General features: G+C 34.6%; 1 protein-coding gene across 4 annotated transcripts in view; it reads left to right on the top strand.

Annotated features, from left to right (window-relative positions):
• The window catches only part of Fam13b (family with sequence similarity 13 member B), an 80,237-nt gene that overhangs the window by 60,895 nt on the left and 1,814 nt on the right, over positions 1-17,528 (top strand). For 2 of the 4 annotated variants that reach the window (XM_026401238.2, XM_026401235.2), the window contains 9 exons: positions 5,244-5,454; positions 6,056-6,185; positions 7,219-7,300; positions 10,728-10,957; positions 12,130-12,213; positions 13,592-13,687; positions 16,230-16,313; positions 16,392-16,555; positions 17,285-17,386. In XM_026401238.2, the coding sequence (XP_026257023.2) occupies positions 5,244-5,454; positions 6,056-6,185; positions 7,219-7,300; positions 10,728-10,957; positions 12,130-12,213; positions 13,592-13,687; positions 16,230-16,313; positions 16,392-16,555; positions 17,285-17,386 (1,183 nt within the window). Of the gene's footprint in view, positions 1-3,172; positions 3,239-5,243; positions 5,455-6,055; positions 6,186-7,218; positions 7,301-10,727; positions 10,958-12,129; positions 12,214-13,591; positions 13,688-16,229; positions 16,314-16,391; positions 16,556-17,284; positions 17,387-17,528 lie in introns of all 4 variants that reach the window. The other 2 variants (XM_077800694.1, XM_026401236.2) reach the window with 2 other exon arrangements.

Genomic DNA, 17,528 nt, shown 5'->3' with positions numbered 1-17,528 from the left:
GATAACCCAAGGAAGTAATGATCACTGCCCCTTTCTGGACAGTTTTATTCATTTTAATCTTTCGTTTTCTGTTTCATATAAGATGAGTTGAGTACATTTTATACTTAGATATACTAATGAGATTATGGGGCAACTGACTTATATGAATTAGAATTTGTCTGATCCATTAGCTTTGAAAATGGATGTTAGAATTTATTTTTAAAATAAAATCACCCAGAATAGGCTTTCTAAAATTGTTAAACCAGATGCTATCTTTAGTCTTTGAAAATCTGGTGTTAGCACTTGAGGACTTTCTCAGTTTGAACACAGAGCATTTAGCTTCCTTTTTAAATGATTATCAGGAATACTTTAAAATGATCTTCAAGGGCATGTATAACCAAATATTGTATCATATCCCTGTCTCTATCAGGTAATGAAAGTATGATGGGGGTGGAGGCTAACAATTTGCACAAAGAAAAGAAGTTTAACAAGCAAGCAACATGGGTGTATGCATTTCTCAAAACTTAGCAAATGTACACTTAAGATTTTTTCATTTCATTGTATGTAAAGTTTTATTTTTACATTAAGAATAAAACTAAACAAATACTGACTTCGGTGAATGATTTGCCTACTGAACTTTTTATGGGGATGTATACCAATATCTCCAGTTTACTTTGAAATCCATTAAAAAAAAAAAGATGATTGGGGTGGGGTTTGTGGCTCAGTGGTAGAGCTCTCGCCTAGCATATGCGAGACCCTGGGTTCGATCCTCAGCACCAAATAAAGAAAAATAAATAAATAAGTGGAATAAAGGTGTTGTGTCCAACTACAACTACAACTAAATGAGATGGGTAAATGTTGTAAAGCAAATGTAGTAAAATGTTAATGATAGAATCTAGGTGATTAGTGTATGAGTAGCTATTGTAGAATTTAACTTTGTTGTATTTTTGTGCACTTTGAAGTAAAATGTTGGAGGAGGTAGGAAATGAGCAACAAATTTGTATCTAGGAGCCTTTCTGTATCATATGCTTTCCTAGGTAAAGAGAATGAGACAATTCAGGAATATTTATTTATTTGTTGTAGTTGGGCACTATTTATTTATTTATTTATTTATTTATTTATTTATTTATTTATTTATTTATTTATTTATATGTGGTGCTGAGGATAGAACCCAGGGCTTCATACGTGCTAGGCAAGCGCTCTACCACTGAGCTACAACCCCAGCCTCCAATTCAGGAATCTTAAGCCTAGTTACATATTGTTCAGTCGGATTGAAGATTCCCGAGTTATCTTACCTTTGGCAAGTTATCTGATGATATACAGTGGTAACAACAAGAGGAATTACAGTGCCAATGCTTTCTGCTCCTCTTGCCACTGTAAATCTGTTCCCCTGATCTTAGGAATGTGTACACGTGCGCATGCACATGCGTGTATGAAGTCTGGGTGTGTTTTTTTTTTTTTTTTTTTTTTTTTTGTGGGGAGGGGTACTGGAGATTGAACCCAGGAGCATTCTACCACTGAGCTACATCCCCAGTCTTTTCTTTTGAGGCAGTGTCTCATTAAGTTACTTGGGGGCCTCCTTGCTAAGTTGCTGAGGCTGGCCTTAAACTTGGGATTCTCCTCCCTCAGCCTCCTGAGTCACCAGGGTTATAGGTGTGCACCTCCACACCTGGCTAAGGTCTAGGTGTTTTTTTAAAGCTCTAACCAAAACATTGTCTGTACCAATCTTTATTTCTATTCTCCTTCCCTCCTTTTTAGATCTAGGTTTTTGGCCTGCCCAATGACATAAGTCTTAACTGACAAATCAAGAAGTTGTCATTTGATTGTCAGGTTGTTCTGGGTTATTCAGGATTTCTGGAATTTATGAAGATATTCTCCAGAGTTAGAGGATATGTTAGCATACTGATGACAGTGAAGATTAAATGTCCTTTTTAGTTATTTATTGAGGCATAATCATTGAAAAGGAGCAGTAATTAACAGAGCATCTGGATTCTAAAAAAGTATTTTTGCTTCTTTCTCTTAGAAGATGCAGATAAATAGCCATTTATGATGTTTGACCTGGCAGGGGAAGCCCTAATTCTGAATTATAAGAATAGATGAGTAATTGTTTTCCATTGTCTGAGAGATTGGGCATTCTCTGTCTCTTCAGCTTTCTGGAAGCTCCTCCAAAGAGAATCTGATGCTGGACTGTCCCCCATCCCACAATGTCTGAATCCAACCACTTAAGTTGCTGAGGCTATCTTTGAACTCAAGAGCTTCTTGCCTCAGCCTCCCAAGCCAGTAGCCAACCCCTATATCTTATTGTAGGAAAAGGAGGTTACCTATGGATCCCTGATTTTCAGTGTGTGAGATATTCTCTTATCCATATGATTCAATGGTCATGACAAGTTTATATCAGTCTCCCACTGACTATTACAAAAAGAGGGGCCAATGATCTTTAAAAAGTCAATGGTAGTAGACAGCTGAGTGTACTTGATGGCCACACATGTGCTTGGGAGACTGTATTGTTCCTTCAAGCTTTGCCACTAATAAGAACATTGACTTTTCACAGTTAGGTGTCATGATATTCTAAAATAAAATGTCTTCCTTAAGAGAACAGATTACTTCAGACTTCGGAATTAAAGACATTTTGTTTGATGTGGCTCCTAGGAGAGAAGTGGGAATGACTCCAAATAGAGGCCCCCACCTCATTCTCTAGTATGTGTTTTTTGTTTTTCTCAAAGGATTACCAGCAAAACACAGCAAACAGGTAGCAGCACATTATTACTAACAGTATGAATTTGTAACAGCTATTTAAAAAGACTTATCTTTTAATGGAGGTGAACCATTTTCTCCTAATTCTGGAATGAAACATAATAGTGGGATCTTTTGAAAGTGGGATTTTATTTTCTGTTAAATCAGTGACACTGAAAAGCTTCAAACAGTATCAGTTAAGAGTTTAAAAAAAAAAAAAACACTACTCTTTTTTTTTTTTTCCTTTTATTTTTGCCTTGCTTGCTGAAATGGAAATGTATGTTTGCATTTGTTAAAGTTTGGTTAATAGTAATTTTTTTGAATAGTTTTTGAGCAAAATGCCTAACTAGTTTTAGGGAAATGTTTTTGGTATCTTTGGCTTTGTGTTATGTGTATGGTTTGTTCTGACTGTGCCGTGTGTTCACTTTAGTATTTTTTGCCATTTTTTCCATTTTATTAGCGTCATGCCCTATCACTTTTCCCCTCATTGATTTCAAAACAATGCATCTGCAGAGAGATGGGGAGGGTAAGTATGGTTCACCATAGTTTAGTTTTCTTGCCTTTTTATGGTTCACTCTGTTTGTCTTTTTTAGCCCTTCTCCTGCTGTCCCCAAATCTTAGGAATAATTGTTTGGATTAAAACTGATACCAAAGAATTGTTTTTGTTATTTCTTTCTTTCCTTAAAACAGATTTCTCATAAAACATTTATTATAAGTAATTTCTGGGACACAGGTACAAGGGTTGCTTTGAAATCACTTTATTGCTGGGTTTATTATGGGATTGCACGCTCTGTACCCAATTTTTACTTATGAGATTGATTTGGGTTTCAAAAAAGACTTAAGTTTTGTTCTTACTACCCTGTAAAACAGGCAGTGCTTTACATAGCTAATGCATAAAATTAAAATTATTATAGTAGTGATATTAACTATCGTGAAGAACAAAGAAAAAATGACTTTTGAAGTTTGACACTGTTGAGCCATCTTTCCTTTTTTTTTTTTTTTGCCATTATTAATAGCCATAGCATTTAAAGTTTTAAATTTTAGTTACAGTCCAAGCATGGTGGCACACACCTATAATCCCAGCAACTCAGGAGGCTGAGGTAGGAGGATCACAAGTTCAAGGCTAGCCTCAGCAACTTAGCGAGGCCCTAAGCAACCTAGCAAGACCCTGTCTGAAAAAACAACAACAAAAAACAAACAGGGATATAGCTCAGTGGTAAAGTGCCCCTGTGTCAATCCCTAGTGACCTCTTTCCCCAATTAAAAGAATTATTAGTTACAAGTAATGCAAATGTGTAGTGGCAAAGTATTTTTTTTTGCCCCTGTGTTGATATTAAAATTCATTTTATTTTTTTATTTGGGTTATATTTGTGGATTATGTGTATGATTTTTATATGTTCTATGTGTGCAAAGATACCAGTTATATTAACATGGTTTCTTTTGAGAGCATTCAGGGTAACTACAATAAGATATATGTGCTTATAAAGGACTAGCACTGTTAAGTTTTTTCTTTATGATGCTCTTGTGGGTATTTAATAAAGTACATATTATACATAGGAATCCCATACTAAACGATAACCACTACAGTTTCATGTTAAGAGACCAGATGCTGACAGGTGACTTAGCTCCTCTTTTAGAAATGTTAGAATTTGGGCTGGGGTTGTGGCTCAGTGGTAGAAGTTTCTTACCTCACATGTGTGAGACAGTGGGTTCAATTCTAGCACCATATATAAATAATTGAATGAAATAATTATCCATCCACAACTAAAAAAAAAAAAAAGAATTCTTAAGGAGTCAGAGAACTCCATTTCTGAGTAGCATAGGGAAGAGCTTCTACATCTTAACATAGCCTCTTGATAATAATGGACAAATCTTACACCTGGCAGCATTTGGCTTTTACTTTATGTTCCTAACTAAGAACTGTTGAGTGGTTACTGTTTCAAAATAAGACTTTTTTCTTTACTTGAAAAATAATATTTTTCCTTATGTTTAGAATATTTAGAATTATATTAAATAATGTCTCTTCCATTCTTTTCCTTTCTCTCCTTCTCTTCTTCCCTCCCTCCTTCCCTCCCTCCCTTCATGGGAATCAAACCTAGGACTTCCCCTATGCAAGCTTTCCACCACTGAGCTATATCCCCAGCCCTTTTTGAGACAGAGTATTGCTTACTTTCCTAGATCTCCTTTGAATTTGGAATCCTTCTTGCCTCAAGTAGCTGGGATCACACCAAATTAGAATTAAATTTTAGAGAGCTTGACAGTGTCCTTTCTTGTTTTGCCACTGGGTTCAGTAATTTAAGCTTTAGCTCCTTTTGTGAAAAGAGAAAACTCTGAGCTAAATCTTGGATAATTTTAAACTTTAGTTGGCATCATGAAGATCCTCATATCTGTTGTTTCATTAAAAAACATGTGTAATAGATATTTCAAATACTACACGATGATACAATTTAAAGAACCTATAGACTACATTTTGTGACTTTTCCCCCCATATGGACTCAAGAGACCCATCCTACTGTTCTTTATGTTTTACAGAACCATTTCCTGCTTTTAAGTCTTGGCAGGAGGATTCTGAGTCTGGAGAAGCTCAGCTGTCTCCACAAGCTGGAAGAATGAATCACCATCCCATGGAAGAGGATGGTCCTCCAGTATTATCACACCGCAGTTTAGATTTTGGACAAAGCCAGCGTTTCCTACATGATCCAGAAATGCTGGATTCCTCATCTAAAGCACTTTCTTTTACTAGGTATATGATTTTTTTAAATGTATTTGTAAGAGGTGTTTTCTATTAGGTTCCCAGATCCTCTGAAAGATTTAGTTTTCTATACCTATAGGTCAGACCCTTCTCCTCTATAATCCCCATTTCCTGAAGCGGGTTTTGCCCTGCTGTTGAATTCTAAATTCATTGAGGTATATGTGGTGCTTGAAGTTTGCTTTCAAATGGACATTTCCATGGTGTATTTGTTTGTTTATTCATTCATTACTATGATACAGAGTTGAAAGGGAAGCAGCCAGTGAAACTGATTCCCCTAATATTTTTGTTAAAACTTAAAGTTGATTGTGAATACCAAAAACTTGTTTTTCCCCCAAGTTGAACGCTTACAAGAGCTCTGAGCTGCTAGGTTTCTTTATTTATTTTCTGCCTTTGTCCAAATAAGTTTTAAATGATTCTACCACTGTGTTCACTAATTTTGTGGTGTGTAACACTGTAGGTTTTTTTTTTTTTTTTTTAAACAAGCTGTTCTTTACTATTAGGGACTTAACTTCACTTTCAAGATATACTTACTAGTAGTTGTGTTGACAGTTGAAAATTTAACACAGACTATTGGCCTGTCATTTAAATTCAGGATTAGAAGATCATCCTTTAGTTCAAAGGATGAAAAAAGAGAAGACAGAACACCTTACCAGTTGGTTAAGAAACTTCAGAAAAAAATCAGACAATTTGAGGAGCAGTTTGAAAGAGACAGAAATAGCAAGGTAAGTTTGTACCATGGCCCAGACCAAGCTGTATCTGATTGGGTGCTGTGGCACATGCCTGTAATCCCAGTGATTTAGGAAGCTGAGGCAGGAGGATTGTAAGTTGTAAGGCCAGCATCAGCAATTTATCGAGATCCTGTCTCAAAAGGAAAACAAAAGAATAAAATGTGCATGTAGCTCAGTGAAAGCACCCCTGGGTTTAATCTTCAGTAACACACACACACACAAAAAAAAAAAAATTTTTTTTCTAATATTAGAACTGGGAGAAAGGGCTTGTAGAGCATCAGTCCACCTCTTTCCTGATGCCCAGAGAAATAGAGACCATATAAACTGGGTATGGTGGCACATGCCTATAATCCCAAGTACTTGGGAGGCTTAATCAGGAGGATTGCAAGTTTAAGGCCAGCCTGAGCAACTAAGTGAAACCCTGTCTTAAATTCTTTTTTTAAAAAAAAGAACTGGGGATATAGCTCAATGTTTGTCTAGCATGTGCAAGGCCTTGGGTCCACTACCTGGTGCTGCCACACCCACCAAAAAAGTAATTATATAGATCTGAAAGCAAATAGATCTTTGGCCTTTTGATTTCTAGGTCAGTATTCTTGCCATTGCAACGTTGTCTCTATTTCCCTTTGTAAAACAGCTTTAAAATTTTTAAAGCAAATTCTTTACTTTTAAAAATGATGCTGTTATTTCTGCTCTGTGTAAAAGTTACAAGTTCTAAGAGTTGCTGAAGAAGTGAAGGAAGAAAAGGAAAAAGAACATATTTTAATAATTAGAACATGTGAAGTAGAAAGAGTCTTATATTTAAAGATGGAGACCCATGCTCAAATCTGCCTTCAGCCAGTTATCTAACCCTGTTCTGGGAGAATTTTTACTTAATATTCTGCCCTGTATAATTAAGGTATAATTAATTAAATATGGATTGAGAATTGAATGAAATCTGCAGTGAGAACTATAAGATATTATGTGGGCACAAATTAATGAAACATTGCTTACTACAAAAATGTCAATTATTCTGCTTCTTAATTTTCAGCCTTCCTACAGTGATATTGCAGCCAATCCAAAGGTATTAAAATGGATGACAGAGCTTACCAAACTGCGGAAGCAAATTAAAGGTATAAGTATGCCGTTTTATAATATATTTGCAGTTTTAAAATGTTCTGTGTAATTTGTGTGAGAATTATAGTTGTGATTTTTGATACTTTTAAATCTTGGGACTTTTGGCAAAAATAGGTGTCCTTTTTTTTCTTTTTTTTAAGTTAAGGTCAAAATTGCATACTAAGAGATGGGAATTCTGTAGTACTTTATCATATTCTGTCAAATATCCTTTCTTTTTAGGTGAAGTGGCACATGCCTATAATCCCAGCAAGGGGCTGAGGCAGGCAAGTTGGAGGCCTGCCTGAGCAACTTAGCGAGACCCTGTCTCAAAAATACAAAATAAGAAGGGTTGGATATATATATGGCTTAGTAGTAAAGCATCCCTGGGATCCATCTTCAGTACCAACAAAAAAGTTTTTTTTTTTTTGTTTGTTTTTTTTTAATTGGTCGTTCATAACATTACATAGTTCTTAATACATCATATTACACGGTTTGATTCAAGTGGATTATGAACTCCTACTTTTACCCCGTATACAAATTGCTGTATCACATCAGTTACCCTTCCATTGATTGACATATTGCCTTTCTAGTGTCTGATGTATTCTGCTGTCTGTCCTATTCTCTACTATCCCCCCTCCCCTCCCCTCCCCTCCCCTCCCCTTTTCTCTCTCTACCCCTTCTACTGTAAATCATTTCTTCCATTTGTATTATCTTGTCTTACCCCTCCTTTCCTCTTATATGACATTTTGTATAACCCTGAGGATCGCCTTCCATTTCCATGCAATTTCCCTTCTCACTCCCTTCCCCTCCCACCTCTCATCCCTGTTTACTGTAAATATTCTTCTCAAGCTCTTCGTCCCTACCCTGTCCTTGTTTACTCCCCTTATATCAAAGGAGTCATTTGGTATTTGTTTTTTAAAGATTGACTAGCTTCACTTAGCATAATCTGCTCTAATGCCATCCATTTCCCTCCAAATTCTATGATTTTGTCATTTTTTAATGCAGAGTAATACTCCCTAGTGTATAAATGCCACATTTTTTTTATCCATTCATCTATTGAAGGGCATCTAGGCTGGTTCCACAGTCTTGCTATCGTGAATTGAGCTGCTATGAACATCGATGTAGCAGTGTCCCTGTAGCATGCTCTTGTTAGGGCTTTAGGGAATAGACCGAGAAGGGGAATAGCTGGGTCAAATGGTGGTTCCATTCCCAGCTTTCCGAGAAATCTCCATACTGCTTTCCAAATTGGCAAAAGTTTTTTTTGTTGTTGTTGTTTTTAATTAGTATTTTTTTTAGTTGTCAATAAACCTTTATTTATTCATTTATATGTGGTGCTGAGAATCAAACCCAGTGCCTCACATGTGCTAGATAAACACTCACCACAACTCAGTGGTAGAGTGTTTTTTTATTAGTATTCTTTTGAAAGGTACCCTGCATACACACACACACACACACACACACACACACACACACACACATAGGTGAACTGGTGCAGTACAATTTATCTGAAATATATTGTAGAAATTAGCAGTTTGGGTTTTTGAAGGTATTAAATTTTTTTGGTATATATTTTATCTAAAGACTAAAAGACTAGCTAGTCAGGGACTGGGGTATATAGTTACAGTGATGGAGCACTTGCCTAGCATGTGGGAGGCCTTAGGTTTGATCCACAGTAATGGGTAGGGGATATAGTCTTAGTGAATTGTTGACACTGTAAAGACTAAATTGTAAGTCTTCTTGACTCATAAACTAGGCCTTGTATTTCTGGTTATCTGCCTAGCATAAGCTGTTGTTAAGGTATATTTATTCTGTGTTTAGTGAATATGCTTTTTAATGATTTTTAACCATTACCTGTGCCAAGTATAGCTTAAAATTTGGATCACTGTTTTGATTTATTCATTTGAACTTATTTGGTGAAATTCTTAATAGCTCATAAGTATCAAGTACTCAAACATCATCCCTACTATCATGGAATTTTTTATTCTTTGGTTTAAGATACTTTCTCTTAAAAGAGGATTTCATGCATAATGTATTCTGCTGTTATATATAAATTCTAAAAATGAAAAAAAATGTGTATTAGGCATTTACATTGGATTGCCTCCATGTTAAGTGAAGTACCAAGAATACCCAATTATTATCATCTGATAATGTATAGCTTCATTCATAAACTGTTCTACATTCTCCTCATTTTATACACCCATGAATAAAAATAACCTCATTTTATTATTTCATTTAAAAAAGAGGATTTCATGAACTAAAATCAATTTCCATGCATGTATGAGTTTGTTGGGATGAATCCAGCTACTGTGTGTAATAATAAAGCTCTAATTTAAAAACAAAACCAAACTTTTTTTTTTTTTTTAGAAGATTACTTCCTCGCTACCTACAGTTCTGCAGAGCATTGCCTTGTTTAAATTCTGGTTTCCAACCACCAGTAATCATTATTAAATTAATAGGCATTAGCTTCCTAGTTTCCCAGTTTTTTTCTTCTCTTAACTGTTCTATAGTACATCCTCTGCATAGCAGCCAAAATTATCTATTAAAAAATCATGCAAAAATGATAGCCATTCAGTAGAATCTGTATATATACTGGGGTTGTAGCTCAGTGTAGAGTGATTGCCTAGCATGCATGAGGCACTGGGTTCAATTCTCAGCACTGCATACAAATAAACAAAATTAAGGTCCATCAATAATAAAAACAAATATCTAAAAAATAAATCATGTTACTCCCTTGTTAACACTGGGCTGATATCCATAAATGTAAGGCCTAGTTTATGACTCAAGAAGACTTAAAATTTCAGTGGGTTTCCCTTTCCACTTAGAATTTTTCTGAGTCCAAATCTTTACCACGACTTTGAATGGCTTGCACACTCTGGCAGACAAGACAACTCTCATTTTCTGTTCCTCAGACATGTAAAACTGAAGGGCCTCCGACATGTAAAGCTGCATGGGCTATTTCCTCAATTGGGGGTGAATGTTTTTCCTCTAAACCTTCTATGCTACATTATTTCCTTATCATTCCATATTTAACCGGAATGAGACCATTCAAAAAGGCATTCTTTGTCGATATTATCTAGTGTAACTGCTCCTACACAAAGCACACTTCTTTTAGAACTGTGATTCTGTCCTGTTATATCTTCTTTATAGCACTTAGCATTTTTTGAAGTTATTTCACTTATTAATCTGATTATCTGATTATTGTTTTTCCTTCCCTGCATATTTATATATGCTCCATGAGAACAAGGATGGATCTCTTTTGCTTACTACTGTGTATTAGTGTCTTCTGTTTAGTAGACTTTCTATGAATTTTGATAGAATAGAAAGCTTTCTTGCTGTACATATAATTTGATTACTTTGTTACTTTGAAATATCTGTGCATTTGTGCTATTAATGTATACTTGCTGAAATCAATTGTTAATCTTTCCTCTTGTTTCTGAAATACAGATGCAAAACACAAAAGCTATGATGGAGAATTTGTACCTCAGACACGCCCACGTAGTAACACTCTTCCAAAAAGTTTTGGCTCTTCTTTAGACCATGAAGATGAAGAGAATGATGATGAATCCAGAGTTATTCAGAAGGAGAAGAAGTCATCTAAGGAAGCAACCCTTGAACTTATTCTGAAGAGACTGAAAGAAAAACGCGTTGAGAGGTGTCTTCCAGAAGATATCAAGGTAATGTTAACCATGATTTTTGTTCAGGCTGGCCTTTAGAATCCCTGAAACAAAGCAATTACCATAACATGATTAAGATATCTGAGTAGTCCAACTGGCCTACTTGATACTTACAGATTCATAAACATGTTTTGTTGTTGTTTTTAAAAAGTACTGGATTGAACTCAGGTACTTGCACATTAGGCAAGCACGCAAGCATTCTACCCCATCCCAGTGATTTTTTTCTATCTCTGATTTCACTGTAGTGAAAGATGGGTAGTATTGACTAATTATGGAAATAAGTAAGTTTTATTTGGTATAGTTGGAGAGTATTCTGAAACATTGGTTCATTGAAATGATAATATGTGTATATCCCATCTATGTATATCAAAGTATATAAATGCATTCTATTGTCATGTATAACTAATTAAAACAAATAAAAAAATTTTTTTAAAAAGTGATAATATGTGATCCTATGAAACAAAGGGAAACGTTCTGTGGAGTTCTGCTTATTCCACCTTATACCATACTGAAAGGTATGATGAGTGTATTGCAGTGTAAAGAATGCACCATCTCAATTGGAAGAGAAACTGAGGTCAGGGTAAAGTGTAAGGTTACAAATTAACGTTGTTGAATTTCTTTTAGGATCTTTCCACTATACTGCTGCAAGATTTTCTTTAAAAGCTTAGGGGATATATAGACAGATTGGATGGTAAAACCTGTGTATGTATGTGAGAGTGTGTCTGCATCCACTAGTCTTACTGCTAATAAAAGACTAAGGTTAAGTAAAATAAGAAGCATTTATATATGCCTGCTGTGTGTTGGGTAGGAATGTTATAAATGTTTTACATATATTAATGTCCTTATTTGATTTCTTTGAGGTAGAATGAAGTGTCCTCATTTTATACATATTGGTATATTAAACCTGAAGAGGTTAAGTAATGTACCCAAGCCAGTATTCGTAATTTATTCAAATAAAATATAAATCAAGTTATCAAAGGAGTTGCTACCTATGTATTAGAATACCAGATTCTTCAGGACAAAAAATGTTGCCTGCAAATGAATAAGCAAAGATTGCATTAGCCTATGTTAGACTGGTGATAGCCTGCCCTTTCTGCTTAATTAACTTACATTGTTAGAAGTAAGGAGAATAATAATGATGCCAGTGGATTTTTTTTCCCTCCTAATTCTAGAAAATGACAAAAGATCATTTGATAGAAGAAAAAACTTCTCTCCAGAAAAGTCTTCTTTACTATGAAAGTCAACATGGAAGGCCGGTAATGTTTCTCTTGATAAAAAACTTGATTTATAGAAGAGCTTAGATCACTTTTATTTTTTATGTTTTTATTAGAGCATTATGACATTATATATTAGTTGGGTTTGTTTTGATAAAATGCATAGAATTTGATTTCAGTCCCTGTTTCCTCTCCTCTCCTCCCTCCTATTCTCCTTCCTCTACCGATCTTCCTTTCTCTCATTTATTTATTTTTGATTGATACTTTTCTACGTACACATAAAGGTGAAATTCCCTGTGGCACATTTATATATACATATAAAACACGGTTTTGTTATTTTTCTTTCCATTTTCCCTCCTCCCTCCCTCTCTTTTGATTTCCTCCTACTGCATGATCTTCCCTATATATTTATGATGTCTATCACCACTTCCACCTCCTTTCCCTTATTTTTCTCTAGCTTCCGCATATGGGGAAAAAAAAAACACATTCAACCCTTGATTTTCTGAGTCTGGCTTATTTATCATGATATTCTCCATTTCTATCCATTTGCTGGCAAATGCCATAATTTCATTCTTCTTTATGGCTGAGTAAAACTCCATTTGTATACATATGCCGCCTTTTCAGGATCCATTCATCTGTTGACAGGATCTGGATTAATTTCATAATTTGGCTGTGGTGAATTGTGCTGCTATAAACATTCAAGAAGCTGTATTACTATAGTATGCTGATTTTAGTTCTTTTGGATAAATACCAAGAAGTGTGATAGCTGGGTCATATGGACGTTCCATTCCTGATTTGCAGTCCCATTAACAATGTATATTTTTCCCCCCACATCCTCACAAGCATTTATTATTATTTATGTTCTTGGATAATTGACATTCAGATGGCATCTTTGTGTAGTTTTATTTGCATTTCCCTGGTTGCATTAAATTTTTTCAGTTCTGGATTTTTTAAAAAAAAAATTTATTTGTTGATGGACCTTTATTTTATTTATTTAGTTTTATGTGGTGCTGAAAATTGAACCCAGTGCCTCACACATACTAGACAAGTGTTCTACCAATGAGCCACAACCCCAGCCCTCAGTTCTGGATATTAATCCCCTGACAGAGAAGCAGCTGGCAAAGATTTTCTTCCATTCTGTAGCCTGGCTCTTGATTAATTTTTCAAACTTTATTTATTTGTTTGTTTGTTTTTGAACTTCTGTTGAAGAAATCAGTACCTGTACCTATAGAGCATGAATCACTTTTGAGGCTTCCATTCTACAGAGCTGTTTCATAGAGCCTTATTTCTTATAATTGGGAGATAACTAACTTATTTAATATAAAATTTTCAATGTGGGGTAGGAAGATAAAATTGCTTAATGTTTTGGACAAAATTATTTCTGATAACTAGGGGACTTCCTTTTTATTTTTGGCTTCAGGTGACCAGGGAAGAAAGGCATATTGTTAAACCTCTCTATGATAGATACCGGCTTGTTAAACAGATGCTGACAAGAGCCAGCATCACTCCCATTCTTGTAAGTAAAACAAACAAATATTTCTCTAGTTCATTTTCTCAAGATGTACTTGTCTAAAAAAATTTATTTTGGTGGTATATTGAAGAAATTTATAACCGAGGTAGAAAGAATAGTAATTTTAAGTTGAGATTACTGATTTTAAAAGGATAGAAAACTAATAAGAAGAGCCTAGGATTATTTGGCAGGCACATTTGTTAGCATTTTGTGTATATGATTATGTCAGTAACTAAGTGAGACTCTGTCTCAAAATAAAGGACTGAGGATGTAGCTCAGAGGTAAAGTACCCCTGAGTTCCATCCTTAGCACTGTGGGTGAGGTGGAGGGTATTGGGACCTTGTCTTATAAATGGATTATAGATCTAAATGTAAAAGCTGAAACTAAAGAACTCTTAGAAAACATGAGTGAATCTTTGGACGTTGGGTTAATGTTTTATTTGTTTTTAAGATACAATACCAAAAACGTAAGCAACAAAACAAAAAAATGAATTTGACTTCATCAAAAGTAAAACCCTGGGCTGGAGGTATAGTTCAGTGGTAGAATTCCTTCTTTGAATGCACAAGGCCCTGGGTTTCATCCCCCAGTACTGCCAAACAACAACGAAGTTAAAAACTATGTGCAAACACTTGTGAAAAGACAAGCCAATAGGATACAAGAAATATTCAGAAATCCTATAAGGGACTTATATCCAGAATATATTTAAAAATTCAAGAATAAAAAAATTTGAACAGACATTTCTCCAGAGAGCATTTATAAATGGCCTGTGAGCAAACAAAAGATATTGAACGTCATTAGGGAATGCAGATAAAACTACCTTGAGATGTCATTTCACACCCATTCGTATGAGTATTAATGAAAAAGATGATAACAGTATTGTGGTGAGAATCTGGATAAATCAAATCCTTCATACACTGCTGGGTGGGAATGTAAAATGGTATAGCTACTATTTGGTAAATACTCAAAAGATGTGAAAATGTCCACAAAAAAACTTGTACACAAGTGTTCACAGCAGTATTATTCATAATAGCCTAAATGTCTGTCAGCTGATAAATGGATAAACAAAATATGGTATATCCAGTATTCACTAGAGTATTATGCAGCAAAAAAAGGAATAAAATACATACATACATATATACATATTTTATATATATATACACAAATATGAATACATGGGTGAAAACCATAAAAATATGATGAGTGAAATTAACCAGACACAAAAGGCCATATTATATAATCCTATTTATATGAAATTTTAAGAACAGGCAAGCCCATAAAGACAAAGTGTAGATTAGTATTTACAAAGGGTTATGGGTCAAGGCAAATGAGTAATATCTAGTGGGTTTCTTTTGTAGTGATGAAATGTTCTGGAATTAGTGGTGATGGAACTATCCACTTTTAAAGAATTAATGTTATGATATAATGATTTTAATAATTATTTTAATAAAGTTGGGGGGTTTTATGTATTATTTTAGTTGTAGTGGACACAATACTTTTATTTTATTTATTTATTTTTATGTGTTGCTGGGCAAGTGCTTTACCACTGAGCTACAACCCCAGCTCATTTTTTTGAGTGAAGAACATTCTTGGGACAAAAAATATTTGTCAGCTATTTGTTTTTTAATTTTTTTTTATTTGTTCTAATTAGTTACACATGACAATGCATTTCAACACCTCATATATAAATGGAGTGTAACTTCTCATTCATCTGGTTGTACATGACGTAGAATTTCACAGGTCCTATAGTCATACATGCACATACGGTAATAATATCTGATTCATTCTACTATCATTCCTATCCCCATACCCCATTCCCTCCCTTCACTCCCCTGTCTAGTTCTAAATACCTCTATTCTCCCCCATTGTGAATTAGCATCCACATATCAGAGAAAACCTTTGGCCTTTGGTTCTTTGAAATTGGTTTATTTCACTTAGCATGATATTCTCCAGTTCCATCAATTTACAAGCAAATGCCATAATTTCATTCTTTAAGGTGAGTAATATTCCATTGTGTATATATACCATAGTTTCTTTATCCATTCATCTGTTGAAGGGCACATAGGTTGGTTCCATAGTTAGCTATTGTGAATTGCTATAAACATTGATGTGGCTACGTCACTATAGTATGCTTGACAGCTATTTTTAAAAATAAAATTGCAACCAGTTAAAATATATGTGACACTTGTTTAGAATAGTAAAACACTATTGAATGAACTCTTTTAGACTTTTCTAAATATAATTATCACCCTTATGCATAAATAAAAAGGAAAATGTAAGCAAAAATTAAGAACCTCTAAAAATATTAAAAGTATACGCTTAAGATTTTGAAAATAAAGTTTAATATTTGTACCATAATGAAGTGAAGCTTCACTAAATACTTTAAAACTGTATTATTGAGACTGGGGTTATGGCTTAGTGGTAGAGTGCCTGCCTGGCACGTGCAATGCACTGGGTTCGATCTCAGCACCACATAAAAATAAAAAAAATAAATAAAGATATTGTGTCCATATACAACTAAAAAAAAAATCTGTATTACTGATTGTTATAGGGATCTCCCTCCACCAAGCGAAGGAGTCAGATGTTACAGCCAATCATAGAAGGAGAAACTGCACATTTTTTTGAAGAAATCAAGGTAATCCTTTAAAGAACTCATTCTTAATTGATTTCCTAAAGGGAAAGTTGAAAGCCATAGCCTGTTTCTCTGTTTTAGGAAGAAGAAGAAGATGGCGTTAGTCTATCCTCTGAGTTAAGTGATATCTTGAAAACAGCTGTACATGCACAGACTTCATTGGAAAATTCAGAATCTGATGTTGAAGAAAATCAAGAAAAACTGGCTCTGGATCTCCGTTTGTCAAGTACTCGTGCAGCTTCTATGTATGTAGTCTAGTTTGATTTTAGCCTATGTGTATAATATTGAATTTTTTGTAAAATAATTTGAGCACTTACAAGGGATTAATACAAATGATTAATTAAGAATTAACCACAAGCTAGATACACCCTTTAAAAAGTGATTTACAAGTACATGTTATCATTTCCATTTTCTTTTATTAAATATGGTGTGTTTTAGTGGGGCATGATGGCACACTCCTGTAATCTCAGTGACTTAAAAGAGGCTGAGGCAAGAGGAGCACAGGTTTGAGGCCAGCCTGGGCAAATTAGAAAGAAGACTCTCTTAAAATCATGAGGGCTGGGGTTATAGCCAGATGGTAAAGTGACCCCCCATTGCCCAAAATAGTGTGTTTCAAAAAAAATTTAAAGTAAAATCTTATATTTGATATATAACAAAGCATGCAAACCATCTGAAGTTTTCCTTTAGTTTCTTCTTTATTACCCCAAGAAATGAGCACAGCAAAGTGAAGATGTTCTTAACCCTGAGTTCACATCACAATCAATTATTAAATTTTGTTTTTGTTTTAAGTACTAATACTAATAAGGCCTTTCGGCTATTCTAATTTAATTGGTTTGGAGATGGAGTAAGGCATTAATATGCTCTAAAAACCTTCTAGCTGATTTTAATTTTTAGCCAGGGCTAGAACTACTGTTAAGGAACATAATGAATCATCTCTGTGCCCTTTTAATGTTTTCTTTTCATTTCAATTTTAGGCCTGAATTACTGGAACAACTTTGGAAAGCCAGAGCTGAAAAAAAGAAACTCCGTAAAACATTACGGGAATTTGAAGAGGCATTTTATCAAAAAAATGGAAGGTTTGTCAAATGTCATAATACTGTTATCTTTCTCTGTTAACTCACAAAATGTCCATATGTTAAAATAGTGGAATACATAGAATTATAGATAAATTTTGCTTATGAGATGTTAGCATTATTGAAAATTAAGTTGTATGACATT

This window comes from Urocitellus parryii, chromosome 1 (genome assembly GCF_045843805.1).
Source record: "Urocitellus parryii isolate mUroPar1 chromosome 1, mUroPar1.hap1, whole genome shotgun sequence".
Taxonomy (NCBI): domain Eukaryota; kingdom Metazoa; phylum Chordata; class Mammalia; order Rodentia; family Sciuridae; genus Urocitellus; species Urocitellus parryii.
The sequence above is the reverse complement of the archived record's forward strand: the minus strand, read 5'-3'. Positions and strand labels throughout refer to the sequence as shown.